The sequence below is a fragment of the Motacilla alba genome, chromosome 2, assembly GCF_015832195.1.
Source record: "Motacilla alba alba isolate MOTALB_02 chromosome 2, Motacilla_alba_V1.0_pri, whole genome shotgun sequence".
Classification (NCBI taxonomy): Eukaryota; Metazoa; Chordata; class Aves; order Passeriformes; family Motacillidae; genus Motacilla; species Motacilla alba.
The window spans coordinates 2,547,056-2,563,281 of NC_052017.1; the positions used below are offsets into that span (position 1 = coordinate 2,547,056).

General features: G+C 39.5%; 1 protein-coding gene across 14 annotated transcripts in view; it reads right to left on the minus strand.

Annotated features, from left to right (window-relative positions):
• NKTR (natural killer cell triggering receptor) overlaps positions 1–16,226 on the minus strand; it is a 39,264-nt gene that overhangs the window by 14,231 nt on the left and 8,807 nt on the right. For 8 of the 14 annotated variants that reach the window (XM_038127511.1, XM_038127506.1, XM_038127505.1 and 5 more), the window contains 5 exons: positions 12,799–12,906; positions 12,111–12,155; positions 10,362–10,449; positions 2,377–2,406; positions 1,423–1,568 (listed from right to left, as the gene is read on the minus strand). In XM_038127511.1, the coding sequence (XP_037983439.1) occupies positions 1,423–1,568; positions 2,377–2,406; positions 10,362–10,449; positions 12,111–12,155; positions 12,799–12,906 (417 nt within the window). Of the gene's footprint in view, positions 1–1,422; positions 1,569–2,376; positions 12,161–12,798; positions 12,907–16,226 lie in introns of those variants that run through there. The other 6 variants (XM_038127513.1, XM_038127510.1, XM_038127512.1 and 3 more) reach the window with 6 other exon arrangements.

A 16,226-nucleotide genomic window follows, 5' to 3' on the forward strand; every position in this document is an offset into this window, starting at 1 on the left:
GGCCCAGTTGAGTATTTTTTACTCTTAAAACTTTGTCATTTTCTCTTTTCTGCATCCTCACATTTTTACACTAGAGCTCCTCTTGACTTCCTCTAAAGGACATAAATAACCACCTTATCATTAAGGAAAAGCAGAAATTAGGTAGAAAATGCAAACTTGTAACACTCCACTAATTCACAAAGACTGTCTAAACATACATTTAAGATAATTTATTCTCTATGAATCTTCATGAAAAAGAAAGTTAGCTTGACCACATATATTGCATATACTGACTTTACAGAATCTTTAAATAAACCTTTGGAGAGTGCACAAAATCCAACTTTGAGAAAAGCACATTTGTGTCTCCCTCTTTCAAACACAGAAAAATAATTTTTCCTTCCTTTTTGAGTTTGTCAAGCCAACCTCTAACATGAACAGGGGACAAATATTGAGGGCATAATTTTTTTTTTTTTTTGCTGTGCCTTCCTCTCCCTGCACCAAGATTTACATTTTACAGGCTTGCAAGAATTAATTAAGATTCTACACGTCTACCATAATGATTTTTAGCAGTTGGTGAAATTGTTGTACTCTCTGAGAACATGAGTGTTGGATTAAGCCCTTTTTTAACCCACTCATTTCTGTTTAAAATTCTGATCCATCATCACCTATCTTAATTTTCAAATCCAAGTGATTACAGTCCCTCCTGTTCTGGGGGAAATCCCCGAGCTTTCCGGGTCACACTGGTACAATTATATTGATTAAACTCCTGCAGACCTTGGGTTCTTCCCTATTTGCTTCAAGAATGGACAAGCCACCCTGAAACCCATGGAGAACAACAGGAACTCTGTCATTCAGCAGGTTCTGCAGCACAGCAAGAACAGAGATCAGGAACAGCTCCTGGCAGGGGGGATGTTGGATTGAGCCCTTTTCTGACCCAGAGATGGGCAACTGAGAGGTGTTTTAAAAACTTTTATTCCATTTTCAGTCTCATGAGAAAGGTGAGACAATACAGATGTTATAATTCACACCATCACAATCAGAAGTCAATTATTTCCTAATTCCAATACACTATAAAGTGTTTCTTGGCCTCTCAGCTTTAGCCACACCATGCTGAAAACGCCTCAAAGCCAATCATCTAAAATTACCCCTCGTGGGTCTCACTACCATGCCCCTTTCCCAGTTCTGTTTCTCCAAAGTATCCAGTCTTATTTGCAAGGCCACCCTTTGGAACTTGTTCCTGGTTCCATTTCTCTCTCAGCAATGTCTGTCCTATTCCAGGGCATTTCTAAGTCAGCATTTCTCATCTCCAGGTTTGCACAGATGCACACGCTGTGGGACCCTTCTGCCAGGCTTGGAGAATTCCCTACAAATCCATTCCCACACAAGAACATCACTAATTTGGGAATGCTGAATTACAGCTAACGAGTAATTCTGGGAACTCACCATCCTTAGCTGAGCTGGTGAGCAGCACCCCGCAGTCAATGACTCGCACGTCTGCGTAGGGCCTGCTGGCAGTATCGGTTTTGAGATTTTCTATCTGCTCTATGACTTCAAAGCCAGAAATAACCAGTCCAAAGACAACGTGCACGCTGCAGAAAGGAAGGATTGACAAAGTACAAAACGTCTGTGAGTCGCTGTGATGGTTTTCCAATTAAATTTCACATTTAAAAAGTCAGTCTGAAGTAGAAACATTGAGCTCTTAATGCATTAAACGAGGTTTTTTATTGATTTTAAGTTTAACATTGACAACAATACTAAGATTTTATGCAATGTGAAACAAAGATCCACTCTGACACCAAGTACTTCCCTCAAACTGAAGCAGTCTCGTCCCCTCAACAAGGGCAGGGTAAACAGATTAAAATTCCTAACCCACCCTTCTATTTTTGCAGTTTTTTGCAATAGAGATCAAGAGCCCATCTATAAACATGACAGAACTCCTCCCCAGAGAAGCAGAATTTATAGATCTCTACAAACCCAGGATACAATTCCCCCCGGCATCGCAGGGACAGTTAAAGGAATTCTTGGTTTTGTTCTATGGTACCACATTTCTCTTTCTGTCTTCCATTCGCCCCATAAATTTTAGGGATAAAAACAAGCCCCAAAAGAGATGACTGCTCAAATATATTAAATTTGGCAATTCTACTCCCAGATTTATGGGCTGAGGGCAGCAAGCAGTTTTAAAGAAATAATCCTAGCATTTAAGACAATTCAAGTTTTTGTCCAGCTTTAGGAAATAAGTTGTGACTTGAAATTTTTATAGAACTGAAACTTTTGTTTTCCATCTCATCCCATTGTATAATTTCCACAGAGTTAAGGATTTGTTTCCCCATTGTTGCCTACTTTCAATACAAGCCTCAAACTTCAGCAATCATTTGAGAAACTGGAAAGGATTCTTACCCATCGAGATGAGGAGCAGGTTTTGTTGTTCTGTTGGACAAACAGCAAGATGGGAAGATGGTAAAATAAAATAAAATCAGGGATTCAGATGAAGCAAAAGAGGAGAATGACACAGGAAAAAAAAAAAAGGAGGTGAAGGTAAGACAAAAATAGTGGAAAAGCGCAGTTAAATACATGGAATTAACAAATTAAAATTACAGATTATACACAAAGGCTTTCTTAAATTTTTACATGGTGTTTGTTTGAAGTTTAGCTAAGTGTGCATACTGAAAGCTGAACCAAGTATCATTTCATGCATGCAGTAAACAATTTCCAAGTGTCTTTAAATACACATTTAATGTAACTTTATGATTTTTAATCACAGAGAAGATACAATTTGGTGATAAATATTAGGTGACCAGTGGGATTTAAATGTTTCTGAGCTTGTTAGCTTCTTAGATTGCAAGGTCACTTTAAAGACAGTTTATTTTAAAAAAGAAGAGTTATGATATGTGAGAGATTCTCTGCTTCCCCTCACCTCCCACCACTTCTTTCTCGCTCCCCATTTACCTGCTTGGCCTCCTGACTCAGAATACAAAGCAATATTTCTGTCTTAAATCATCAAACACTTCAACTCAAAAACTCACAGGCTTCCCAAAATCAACAGCAGACATTCTGTGCCACCTACACTTCACTGATAAATGCAGATTTCCTCCCTATTTTTCAGCTTCTCACACTGAGCCTGAATGGAAAATGCAACTGCCTTTTGTACAAATCTTTTGGATTCTAATGCTGTGAATCCTTTTCTAAAAGCAAACTCAAGTTACTTCTCCAAGTGAGCTCAAATTCCTGCTGCACAGGGGATCCTGCTATGCAGGAATATTGAATAAAGAACATCAGAACCTGCTTAGATACTGGGGGAGAAATAAAGTAGAAATCACTTCTGAAAACATTCTTTTCTCTCTCCTTCCAAGCACTATTGTGCTTTTAAAGCCTTCTTCCAATGAACTCCCCTCTCTCAAAATAAATAAACAATCACAGGTGATATTTCTAGATTTACAGTAACACAGATTTGGTATGAAGAAGTCAGTTTTTTACTGCTAGAATAAGATATTACTTCTTAAACGCCTCTCTTCCCTCGAGTTTTGAACTATTAGGTCACAAAACCCTGCAGCGCTGAAGACATCCCAAAAGGTGGAACTGTGAATCAGGAGTGTTTACACTCTTGATTTTTTTTTTTTTTAAGCTCCAAATGTCAACCAGCCCACCCACTTCTGTAATACTGAATAATCCAGAAAGTTTCTTTGGGTTAACACAGGGGAAGAAATGCTATTAACACAACATTAAGTTTTTCAATAGCAGTGGGTGTTCTTTGATTTTTCCTTGCTAACACAGCATATTGTTACAAAAAGAAAAATCCTTATGGCTTTTGAAGCTCTTGAAGCAAGAGTTAACTGTGTTAACAACCTGCTGCTAAGTAAACAGTTTAAGTGGCTTTAATTATGAAGCTGATTTAAAGGGGTGAAAAAAACCAGAAGTGGGTTCAATGAAACCAACAGTAGTGAAGACTGAGGGTTTAGAATTAGCTGGAAACAGCAACAGGCTCCAAACCAGGGCTGGGGAGGCTGCAGGTGCTCCTGCCACGCTGCAGCAGCATTGGAGACTAATTAAGCAAATTACCTAAGCAGGAGCTGCCTTGGGTGCTTACTGAGCAGAGGAAGGGGTGGTTGGTGCATTAAAACCCGTGCAGAGGCTGCCCCACTCCCCTGGCAGTCCGAGAGGTAAAATGGACAGGGTTTTGTCCTTGTTCACCAAGAGAGAACTCCAGGAGAAGCTTTGTCCCACAGGGAAACCTTTCAGATGCACCACAAGGACTTGGGTGGCTGAACAACTTCCACGGAAAACACAGCCCAAATCCTTGTGGTGCCTTTGAAAGTTTTCTCACCTCAGTGTCAGGGCTGTAATCTGACATTTATTCTGCAGAGGTGCACTTTAAAAAGGCATTCCAAGGTTTTCTGCATCAATCCTTGAATATTTGCTTTGGCTTCAGAACTTAACCAGGAGCAAACCTACCTCCTGTCTTGGCACCATGGAAACCCAAAGCCATGATGAGTTCATCCCCCCAAAATAATACTTTATTAAAACATTTCTATATAGAGCTCTCATCATTTAAACCATTCAAAATCTGCCTTTTAATAGACACTGTTATGCAGGTTATTTACAGAAGGACCAATACCTTTCTCCACTCGAGTTTCAATTGGTTTAAGATACTGCTGAAGAGAAAATGATTTTTTTTTATAAAAGTATGTTCTCACCCACCCCCCCCAAAGAACCTCAGGCCTAAGAAAGGGTTCAATGCATATAACAATATGATCAGAAAAACAAGAAAGAGAAAAACAGAAAGAAAAGGAAAGGACACAGCCTTAGAGGAATGAGACATTACCTTTGGAGCGCACGATGTAACACTGTTTCTGTAAATTTTACACAAAAATGGCAGAAATAAATTGTAATACATTTTCAGACAAAACTGAGTCTATGTTTTATTAAATACATGTTTAAAATTATTATTAATCAAGTTGTATGCAGAAAAAGGATGCCTAAAAGAGGGCTCTAAATTTTCTTTAGAATACACTTTGAAAACTAAAGTTCTCCTTAAAAACAAAAAGAAAACTCGAGACAAAACCTGCTTGCAAAACTACTGCAAAAAACAGTTAGAGAATGCCCCCACTCCCCTCTGAGTCTCAATCCAGCAAAAAATGCCCAACTCGAAGCAGATGAATAAGCAATTTCTGTGGGTTTATTCACATGCTTGCAGCTCCACAGGGGTTCAGAGGTTCTGCTGAATCCATTCCTAAGCAGGAACTCCCCAGGCTGGCACACAAGCATTTGGATTCACAGAGGAAACGTGGACAGCCAGGAGTTCCCAACTTCAGCTAGTTCACAGTTAGCTAACATCCTCCTCCTACTATGAAGCTTTTCTGCGAGTAAGAAAAATCAGTGTTTTCTCTAAACTATGTGCATTGATTGCTTCTGCTCAGAATTTCAGAACAAAAAACACAATGCAGGTGCAAAAGAGCTCAAACAGCTGCAGCAGCTGATGCTGGATTTTACCCTGGCGTAATCCTGAGCAGCAGCAATGTTTGAAAACTGCATTATCAGCTGAGCTCACCCACAGCCCTCCCCCACTCCCAACAAACTATCAGTGATTCATTATCTCTTTGTTATTGATGGCACATTAAAGTATCCTGGGAATGTTTTCGTTTTTCCATAAACTTTTGATCAAGCTAATGGGACCTGCTTGTGTGAGAAGTGCTCATGTACCAATAATGCTCAAAGATAATGCAACATCAGCCCCTTCCATCTGACATTTTTTCATTTTTGTATTAGTCAACAGTTCAATAATTAGCTCAAAGTTATTTCATTCACAACAACAACAACAAAAAAAGGAAATTATTAACTGTTGATTAGAAAAATACCTGGTTTGGGACACCAAAAAGATATGAACTACTTTTAATGAGCTGGTAACATTCAGAAATAATTTGTAAAATCAAAACAAGAGTGGGACACCAAAAAGATATGAACTACTTTTAATGAGCTGGTAACAGTCAGAAATAATTTGTAAAATCAAAACAAGAGTCTTCCCAAATTATTTTATCCTCCATTTAGCAGATCAAAGTGGTTCCTTTGTTTCAGTTTATGAACTGGGCATGGCACCACACATGGTGTTAAAACATTTTTAAACCAAAAAATCCTACTGAGTTCTGAGCAAGAAAGCAGAGCTTGAGGGACACAGTAAACCAACAACACCCTCAGTAAGGAAAAAAAAATAAATCTGTCAGTAAGAGGAAATCAGACTCAAGTTTTAAATAGCTGTGGAACAGAGAAGCAAGAACTCCAAGCATTTGAACTGATAAGGAACAGAATCCAGGGCTCCTCTTTAGGTTGCACTAAGGGCTGATTCCTCAGCAAACTTCCACAGTCGAACTGTAACAAAATAATTATGACACAAAACTTCCCTCTTTTCACAAAGAGGTTTCTTTGTTTTGCTTCCTATTGCTGCCTTACTCTTCCTTCCACAGGGGCACTTGTGGTTTGCTACAAGTGTAGCGTGGCAGATTTGGTGTGAGAGGGCAAACAGAGCTGAGCAGTGGGAGGATCAGGAGTTATTAATGTTACTTTATTCCCTCTTTTTCACCAGAGCTGCACTATTCTGTACTGGGAATTCCTCACTGGCAGATGGGCCACAGGAATGATGAAATGGCTCTGAAGAGACAAGGTATTTCCAGAGAAGGAGAAGGGAGCACATGGCTCCAGAACATCCCCAAAGGAATCCAGAAAAAAAAGCCAGAACAGCCCTGGGTGTCAGCTCTGTCTGTGCTCCCCCAGTAACTGCTGCTGATGGTGGCAGCAGCAATGCAAAGCAGCTACTGGAGATCCAGAAAAAGAAAAGATGATTCTGGAGTGGTTCCTGCCAATCTCTGCCCCATCCTAGGGATTCCTAGCTCAGGACCCACATGGAAACGGGACAGTTACAGATTTACACCCCCAGATGGGTTTAGAACACTTGTAAATCATTGAGGGCTCTACAGGAAGTTATTCACACCAAAAAAATAAAATCAGAGGGGGCTCCCTGAAAACACAAGGAGCCAATTTCGAACCTGGTGCCTTTACAACTCTCTTCAACACAGGCCTGCACTGAACTGCTACAAACCTCTGGGTGAAGAGAACTGAAATTGCAGTATTTAACAAATCTAGAGGGATTCTCTCTGGTTCCTTTCTGCTGCAAAATGCTGTGCTCCTCCAGAGCAGGAAATGTTTCTCAGGCACATGAGAACAGACTTGGCCTATTTACAGCACATGTGCATGGAACTCACAATCCTCCCTCAGCTACACTTTCTCCTGCCCACCCAACTGTTGCTCCTACTCAATTAAGGAAAAAAAAAAAGGAGGGGAATCAGTCTACAAGCATCAAACCCAGCACTTCTGGTACTACACAGACACGTTTCTGACTCCTTCCACCTCTGCACTGTGCCACTCTCCAGCACACTTGGATTTCAGGCCATGCTTTTCCCTGAAGCCTCCTAACATCACTTCCAGTGCCTTTTCCATGCCCAGCTCTCCCTGCTGCCCATAAACCCTCCAAGCTCCTTCATGCCAGACAAATCCCTGACTACTCCAAGAAAGCTGATGATTTTTCAGGATGGCTCAGATGCCTGTTTGCATTAAGATGACTCTGGAGATGCTGTTTCGAGTAAAACGGTCCACTTTAAATCAACTTTTAGGCATTGCAGTCCTCTTGTGCCTGGTTTGCTGGTGCAACATGCCAAAGAGACATTTGCTGCCTGATTACTTCCTGTAAAGACTCATAATTCCAAATACAACTTTTTTTTTGTGGAGAGCATGGAATTCTGATGAATTAACAGAACCCTTATAATCAGGATCCTTGCTATTATTTTAGCCCTACTTGGACAAACTGTTATAGAAAAGAAAATCACTTATTTGCACTCCTTATCTGCCTCATTATATGTGTATAAGATACAGAGTTCTCATCCCTGCAAACAAATGCAGAGCTCTAAAGAAGCTCAGATGAACTATCTCCCTTTCTATACATTTAATCAATAAAATGAAATATATAGAACTATTTATTTAAAAAAAACAACAACCTAAAGGCTACCACTGAATATTGCCTTTCACACACTTTTCAGGTTAAAGTTTTGAAGACTATTTTTCCTAATGATAAACTACAGAGAAACTGAGCATAACTGGAGTATAAAAAACACATTTTAATTTCAGCTTAAAGTGTAAAGGAAGAAAATATTTTATTACAGAAAAGCTCTATAGATGCACTGTATATTCCCTAAAGTAATCAGACAAATGCCACCCAGCAAGACTAACTGCTTTAATAAACTGCATTTTGAAGTGAAGGCACAAACTGCCTGGATAAAACCTTTAGGAGATGTTTCCCACTTGGAATGCTGATTCTCTTCCCTGGCTCCAGGGCAGGCTGGTGCCTTTTCTGACATCAGAGGTACCCCAGAAATCTGCATGGGAAGGAAAAGGCTCCAGAGCATCCTCATCCTGAAGCCACAGAGGACACCCCAGGAGCCTAAACCTAAGCCTAACCAGAGCTAAATCCAGCTCTGGGTCCCTGCAGGCAGCTCAGGTGAATCCAGCTCACGTGGAAGTTTTTAGGTCTCTTACTCTGCCTCAATTCTCACTGAACTCACACTTCTCCTTAAAGTGATTCTATGAAAAAACCCAGAATTCTTCAAGGAATCTGCATCTTTTAAAATACTTCAGTATTTGCTGAAAGTGCTTTTAAATAATCTTCATTTATTGGCCTGTATTAATTATAATTTAGTATCCAACACAACCTTGGGTTGTTTCGGTGTGTAGGGAGAGACAAGGTGTTTAAATCTGATTGAACAAGCTGAGCCTACCAAGCATCAGGGAAAGAAGATGACTTTGGAATCAAATGCAGGAGAGAAAAGAAACTTTAGAGCCCTCAAATGACAGCTGCTTGACTGATGTGACATCATTAGGTTTTCATGTTTAATGTTCAGATAAGCTTAAAAATGGAAAATGAAGGCAAGAGAACCCAAAAGCAAGTCATGAAGTAAAAAATAATGAAGCAATGCCTTCAGAGAGCTTATTAAGCCATGGAGTTGTGTTTATATAAACTGTTTTCCATATTAATGTGCACACGTATCCTTTCTGATTTATTGTAATGAAGCACAACGTGTAAAATTTCCTTTGAAATTGAAGGGAACAGAAAACAAGCTTTGGAATCAATTTCACCTCTGTGGAATGTATAAACAGTGGTAACTGAGACTTTCTTTTAGGTTCCTATGCCTCTTCCATTTTCAGGACATTTTTTAGGAAAAGACCTAAAAATGTTTCTTATCTGAACTGCATCATATCATACTGAAGATCTTTTTCAGGCAAAGAAAAAAAAAAACCAAGATTCTTGAGGACAATTTACTCCTTTACTGAAGACAGGGAAGCGCCATTCATTCTTATCCCCCAAGAAAGATGGCAAAGAAAAAAAGACTTTTTCTAGTTAAGTAACTATGCTAAAATTTACTTTTCATACCCCAGTGTTGTTTCACAATGTCTAGACTAAAGTTATCAACCTGCTCTTTCCAAATACAAACTGGTAAACATTAACAGGAGGCAAATTTGAAAAGGGAGTTAACAAAAGGAATAACCACATCAAAGTTTGCAAGCTTAAAAAAACTGACACTCAACCTAAAATACACCTGCTTTGACTAGGAAACTCCCAATTATCAGACCTGAGTGTTTTACTTATGAGTAAAGGTAAAAGTGTTTTCTCTAATTTCTGGAATTTACCAGAATGTGGTTACTAGAATGGCATTTTTTAAAGGTAATGAAAGAAAAATCTGGTTATCAGCACATAATTCTACATTGTGTTGGTATATGCACAAGTTAACAGAATTATGATGTATTAAAAAAGCATGTCAGGAATAAATACTAAAAAAAATTAATAATAGTAATCATAATAATCAAATAAAAAAAAACAATAAACAAAAGCCCCACTCATTTTCCTCCTGAAAAAACAACAAAACACCACCCCAAAAGTAAATCATAAATCATCATTTTTTAAAGAGCAAAGCCATACAAACCACCTCTAGATCTCACTCCCCCCTACATAAAATGCTCATCATTGTCATTTGCAGATAATCTAATGAGATTTGTGCACCCACAAAGGCAAAGAATCTATCTCCTGGCCGCTATGAACTGAACATAAATCATATTTTTAGGGGAAAAAAGCCACAAAGGAAGAACATCCATGGAGCACCAGCTTTAATCTAAATGAAAACCACAAGGAAATATTGCTGTCTAACATTTCCTGCTGCAGGTGCCACTCACTCCTAGCCAGGATCAGATGGAGAACATGGATATGGAGAATTTAGCAATACCATCTTTCTCATGAACAGCGCTTCTCTGTGTAAGAAAAGCTCCACTGTGGGATCACATCTACTCACATGAAAAATTGGGAACCATTGGTATGTTTCCCTCGGTTTGCCATTGACAAAAGGAACGCTCTGTCATGTTTGAGAATAAAGTTTTCATCTGTTTGAAGAAAAAATATGTTTGTCAGATTTTCCCTGGCAAGGGAGACAGGTTGTTTTCTTAGTAACTTATGGATGATCTAAGGAGAAATTCTGCTGCTGCTGGAGAAACGGGAACAGGTTGCAGGAAAAACAATCAGGTTTAAACAAGTCTCTTCAAATTACAGCTTAGACAAAACTTTGTTTCTTAAAATGGTGCAGATATAGTGCAAACACTTCTAATTAAAAATAATTAAGAGTGTCTTCAATAAACATGAGATAATGGATTTAAATCCTGAGTTATTTGGGTAAGAACAAGGTTGGCAGAATTACTGACATTCTAAAACAAGAATGAACATACATGATGCTGTTATTTACACTCCAGGTGGAAAGGTCAGGAGAAAAAGCTGATTATTTCCCTGGCATGGCACACTAAAAGATGCCACCTCTACACTCGAAACTGGAAGTCTCAAAGCATAGAAGGAAAAAGCCTCTCTGTATCTGAATCTAAGTACAAAAGCCATTAAGAGTAAACTGAACATGCATTTTATATTACAGTGAATTAAAGAGGAGTTCTGGTTGTACAGCAAAATATAAGACCAGATCTTCTCCAGGTCATTTCCAAAGATAAAAATACTAATTTAAATGTACAGAGCTATTAATTTTTAGATCATATATCAAAACACAATCCTGCATATTTAGCACTCACCATAAGAAACAAACCCTGAGTAACTTCTTAGTAAATGGATCTGTTCAAGCTTTTCCTTGACTAAAAACTTCAATAGTCCCACATCAAACTGCCTCTTTTTTAAGAGAAACTTATTTTCATGCATCTAACCAGAGCTACTTGCAACACACACAGAACCAGAGGCTGTAAATAAATATATTCACTGTCTTAACACTTGAATATCACAGTAACCACCTGTTTTTTAAAGAAATAACTGTATGTCTTGAAACAAATAATTTAAAAACTCACCATTTTCCTTCCAACAGATTTTTACAAGAGGTAATTGTACATTTATTTATCAATTCTTTGCAAGGAAAATGACTTGTGTAGCATATAAATAAAGTCAGAAATGAACCCTAAGCATACAAACCTTGAGTAGGGAAGGGGAGGAAAAGGGACATTGACAAAAGAAGAAATCACTGTTTAGAGCTGGAATTATGTGGATTTTCTCCCAGAATAAGTCATTAACCCTCAGAAAGGTTAGACACAAACTCTTCATTTCTCCAAGCAACACAGATATCCATCTAAAAGGGACTTAGCAGTTGTCTATATATTTACTAGGGAGGGGACAAGGGAACAGAGTTTGAATTGGTGTTACTGAGCTTTTGTCTCTTACCTTTTCATTTTGCAAAAGACCACATTCTCTATAAACAAAAGAATATGTTGACAGTTTTAGGCAGGAAGATAGGAGTTTATTCATGAATAAAGTTGCCTAGCCTCCATGCTGGAAGTCATGTTTAACCAATTATGTTAGCCTTAATTAATTGTCAATTTAAGTTAAATATTAACAAAAAAATTATCCGAAAGTCATGCATATAAAAGGAATTCTCATGCAACATTAGTTTCATGCAAAAGGTGATCTATGAGTGAACCTGTTTTCATTAAGTAGTTTGGGAATCAAGACTTGTTTATCTCAGGACTGAACAGAGAATCTGCAAAGACATATTTGCTCTTACCTTTGAAATAGCCACCATAAATAGATTCACCTCCTTTTCCATTACCTACAGATTAAAAAGCAGCAATGAAACAACTTTTTGGTGAAAACTTTTTGTTTCATTTATACAATAGCTGTGCATGACATTCCACCAGCCCTTGACTCTCAAAATAGGATATTCCCTCCTTAGGCTCCTTTGGTCAGGGCCCAGGATTTCAGGACACAGTGAAAACAGATTTTGGTAAGGACAGGTATTTCAGAAAAGGAACTAAAAATCCAGGAGCACTCCTTCTGGGGACTCTTCAAACATTTCTAGCTCAATCAATGTTTTATTATTAATTTTAAACTTGGTCAAACAGTTACATTCCTGTACCAACAGAACATCACCAGGGTTGCCTCTGCTGCAGACTCAGAAGTGAAAAGCAGTTCAGACTAGAGTTTGGATTTGAATTGTTTTAATAAGATGGAAGATCATAAAACCCTCCAGTGAGGAGTTTTTACACACTTCTCTAAACAAATATTACATCAGCTGAAACATTTTAGAACTTCAAAAATTGACAATGCAATGGGTGATCTATGCTATACTTCACACAAATGAAGTATTTTTATGGCACTGTAATACTTCCATGGTATTTTCTGAAGTTATGAACACAAAAATGATAACATTTCTGCTCCATTTCAAACTTGGCAGTTTTAAAAGACCATTTTACCTTCACTGAAGTCCCCACCCTGAATCATGAAGTTTTTAACCACACGATGGAATGTGGTGCCTTTGTAGCACAGCTTCTTCCCAGTGGTTTTGCCAATTCCTTTTTCACCTGCAAGAAGGTGAAACAAAAACAATCTACAGATTGTCACTGAACAAATTCCAAGAGTTTCCCTCCCTGGTTCTAATAGACATGGGAGCCTTAACTAAAAGATAACACAGTCCTACCTGTTGGCTTTCCACCATCCAGAAGGGGGATCTTTACAAGGAAAGTCTGAGGTGAAAATTAAGTTGTTTCTTAAAAAAAATTCCTCTCCCTCTCAAGAAGGAGTGTGTAAATCTACTCAGGATAGTTTATAAAAAAAAAAAAAGGGTTCAGGATAATGCTGGGTCAGCTATTTTCTGTGGGTACAGCTACACTCCTATGCAGGTCACAGTATCCTTTTCAAACCACTCACACATCTGGATGTGCCAGATGATTCCCAGGAGAAAAGCCAGCAAAACAGGTTTCAACTCGGTTTCAATGTGACCCACGCTTGGAAAAGTGGGATTGAGCTACTCCAAGCTGCCACACCTTCCCCAATCCTCGCACAGTGTCTGGCCACTCCTTTACAGCAGCTGCAGATCAGCTGGACTGGAGATTTTTGACTTAGTGGTCCCACAACCTCAAGTTTCATTTGCACTTCTTCCAAAATTCAGAAGAGAAGCTGCCCTGGGCTTGTGGGTGAGGTGACAATGAGTGGCAGGGCTGAGGTTCTAGGCAGTAGCTCCATGAGGGATTTATACTGGTCAAGAGACACTGACTGGAGCTTCCCAGAGGAGGGGAGCTGGCAGAATGTGGCAATTAACAGTAAAATATTATAATAATAATATTACACACTGTGCAACAATTAAAGCCCCACATTATCCACAGGTACAGGAGATGCAGTGTACTGAAACAGGAATTAACAGAATAAATAACAGGACAAATAACCCAACGTTCATTTTCATCCCATCCCTGGTTATGGAATAGGTATTTGACACACACAGGTTAGAGGACATTTCACCAAATATTCTGCACTCTCAGAAGTGCAGGCACACTCATTAACCCAGAGCCAACACTCCCCTGCTGCAATCCATTACTCTGCCACCCCAAATTACCTGCCAGCTCAATCATCCCAAATTTGCCATTCCAAGCCCATCAGTGCCAGGATGAGGGCAAAGGGCAGTTTGTGGCACAAAACCCACTCAGGGCACTGCTGTTTATCATCTTCACTCATGGAGTACAAGTTATTTACCTGGCTCTCCACACCCATAATCCCAATCCACGCCTCCTCCTACCCCAGTTTTGTTTTCCACATGAGTTATGCAAGCAAAGCTGTTTATTTCAGGGATGGATACACTCCTCCCCTCTTTGTACAGCACTGAAAACCTTCATCAAACAGCACCGTGGAATATCTGCCTGCATGTTTGGTCATGTCTCAGGATGTCCCTCAGGGCTATGAAAAATCCCCTTGGAGAATGGGATCCTGCATGGCACTTGAGCTGGTACAGTTACATTCCTGAGCCAACAGAACATCAGCAGTGCTGTCTCTACTGCAGACCCAGAAGTGAAGAGCAGTTCAGATTAGAGTCTGCATTTGAATTGTTTTAATAAGATGGAAGATCATAAAACCCTCCAGTGAGGAGTTTTTACACACTTCTCTAAACAAATATTACATCAGCTGAAACATTTTAGAACTTCAAAAATTGACAATGCAATGGGTGATCTATGCTGTACTTCACACAAAATGAAGTATTTTTTATGGCACTGCAATACTTCCATGTAGGAATGTGCTCCCTATGGACAGAGTGACAGAACCTTCCTCTGTCCCCCAAAAAGGAAAGAGCCCAGAACTTTCTCCCAGTGATCAGGAAAGAAAATCACTGATAGGACCTTGGGGGCTTCACCTCGAGTTTGGGGACAGCTAATTGGCCATGAGCCAAAAGGTCCCGCCTGGGCCATTGAGTAGAAAAGGACAGAACAAAGAAGCCAAATCGCTTTTGTGAGGTGTCTCTTACCAGGAGCACAAGCTTGTGGCACCTGGATCGCTTTGAGTTTGTTATTTTTGCCTTTATTAAAACTTTTTTGTTGCTGACGCTGTCACATCAGCCTCCTGCTCCTTTTATGCCTCCCAACGAATGCTGAGCTATTCTGGGGTGTAACGTTGGGGTGTTGAGAGCTCATCAGATCAGCTCGAAACCCCCGGGCAAAACGTTATACTTCCATGGTATTTTCTGAAGTTGTATATTATAAACACATAGATTATAACACTTCTGTTTCATTTAAAACTGAAAATTAAAGCTCTTAAACAGAGCTGGTGGTGAGACGGTAGCTTTGGCTGTGGCCAGAAGGCACAGTCCCTTTTCTCACCCCCCTTTAGAGTACTGCCAGTGCTCTCCCACTCAGGTAAAAGACACAGCAGCTGTTCCACTGGCAAGAGCTGCAGCACCTCCCTGAGCTCAGACACTTTCACACAACAACCAACACGCTGCTCCTGAGCTCAGCGTTTCTTTAGTTTCAGGCCAAACACCAGCCTTGCTCTTTTTGCTCTAGACCTGCATGAGTTTTGTCAGCAAAAGAAAAACCATTGTCTTTGAGCCCCATCCTGCCTAAGCAGCTCTCTCCATGCCCTGCAAAGCCCTTGGCAATGGGATGGCAGAGGAGAATTGGCTGCCCTGGTAGCACCTGGACCTGCAGCTCAGTGTGACCCACTGTGAATCAGGTGCCAAGTGGTGCCCGTTTGAGATCAGAAGGGAATCAGCTCCTGACAAAGCACCACAGCAGATGGGGCCAGGTTTGTTCCATAGGTGGGCAGCATCTGCAAGGCTGGAATTTAAAATCCTCTCTCTCTCTGGGCAGAAAGGACCTTTCCAGGAGCCAAATCTACTTCTGACAGCAATGCCAGGATCACCCTGTCCTCCTCCATCTGCCAAAAATGCCATCATCAAGCCAGGGTTTTATGCAGATCCTATGGTCCACAATGGGACAGCATCCCCTCTGCATTACAATTTACCTCCTCAGGTGGGCACAGGCCTTGCATATGGCAATGGTCTGTACTTGTATAAACAAATAATTATTAACAATAAACCCCCTATCAATAAAATCCCCTATCAATAAAATCCCCCATTTATTACTCATTTTAAACTTGTTCCAACAGTTACATTCCTGTACCAACAGAACATCACCAGTGTTACCTCTACTGCAGACCCAGAAGTGAAAAGCAAATGTATGAAATCTTAAAAAAAATACATAATTAATAAAGAAAAAATTGGTATCTCTGCATAGATATATACAATATAATCCACAGCTAATATTATATATAATATAATCCATAGTTATATATATATTATTTATATATATATTATATATATATGTATTATATATATATAGTCCATAGATGCCTCACTGTT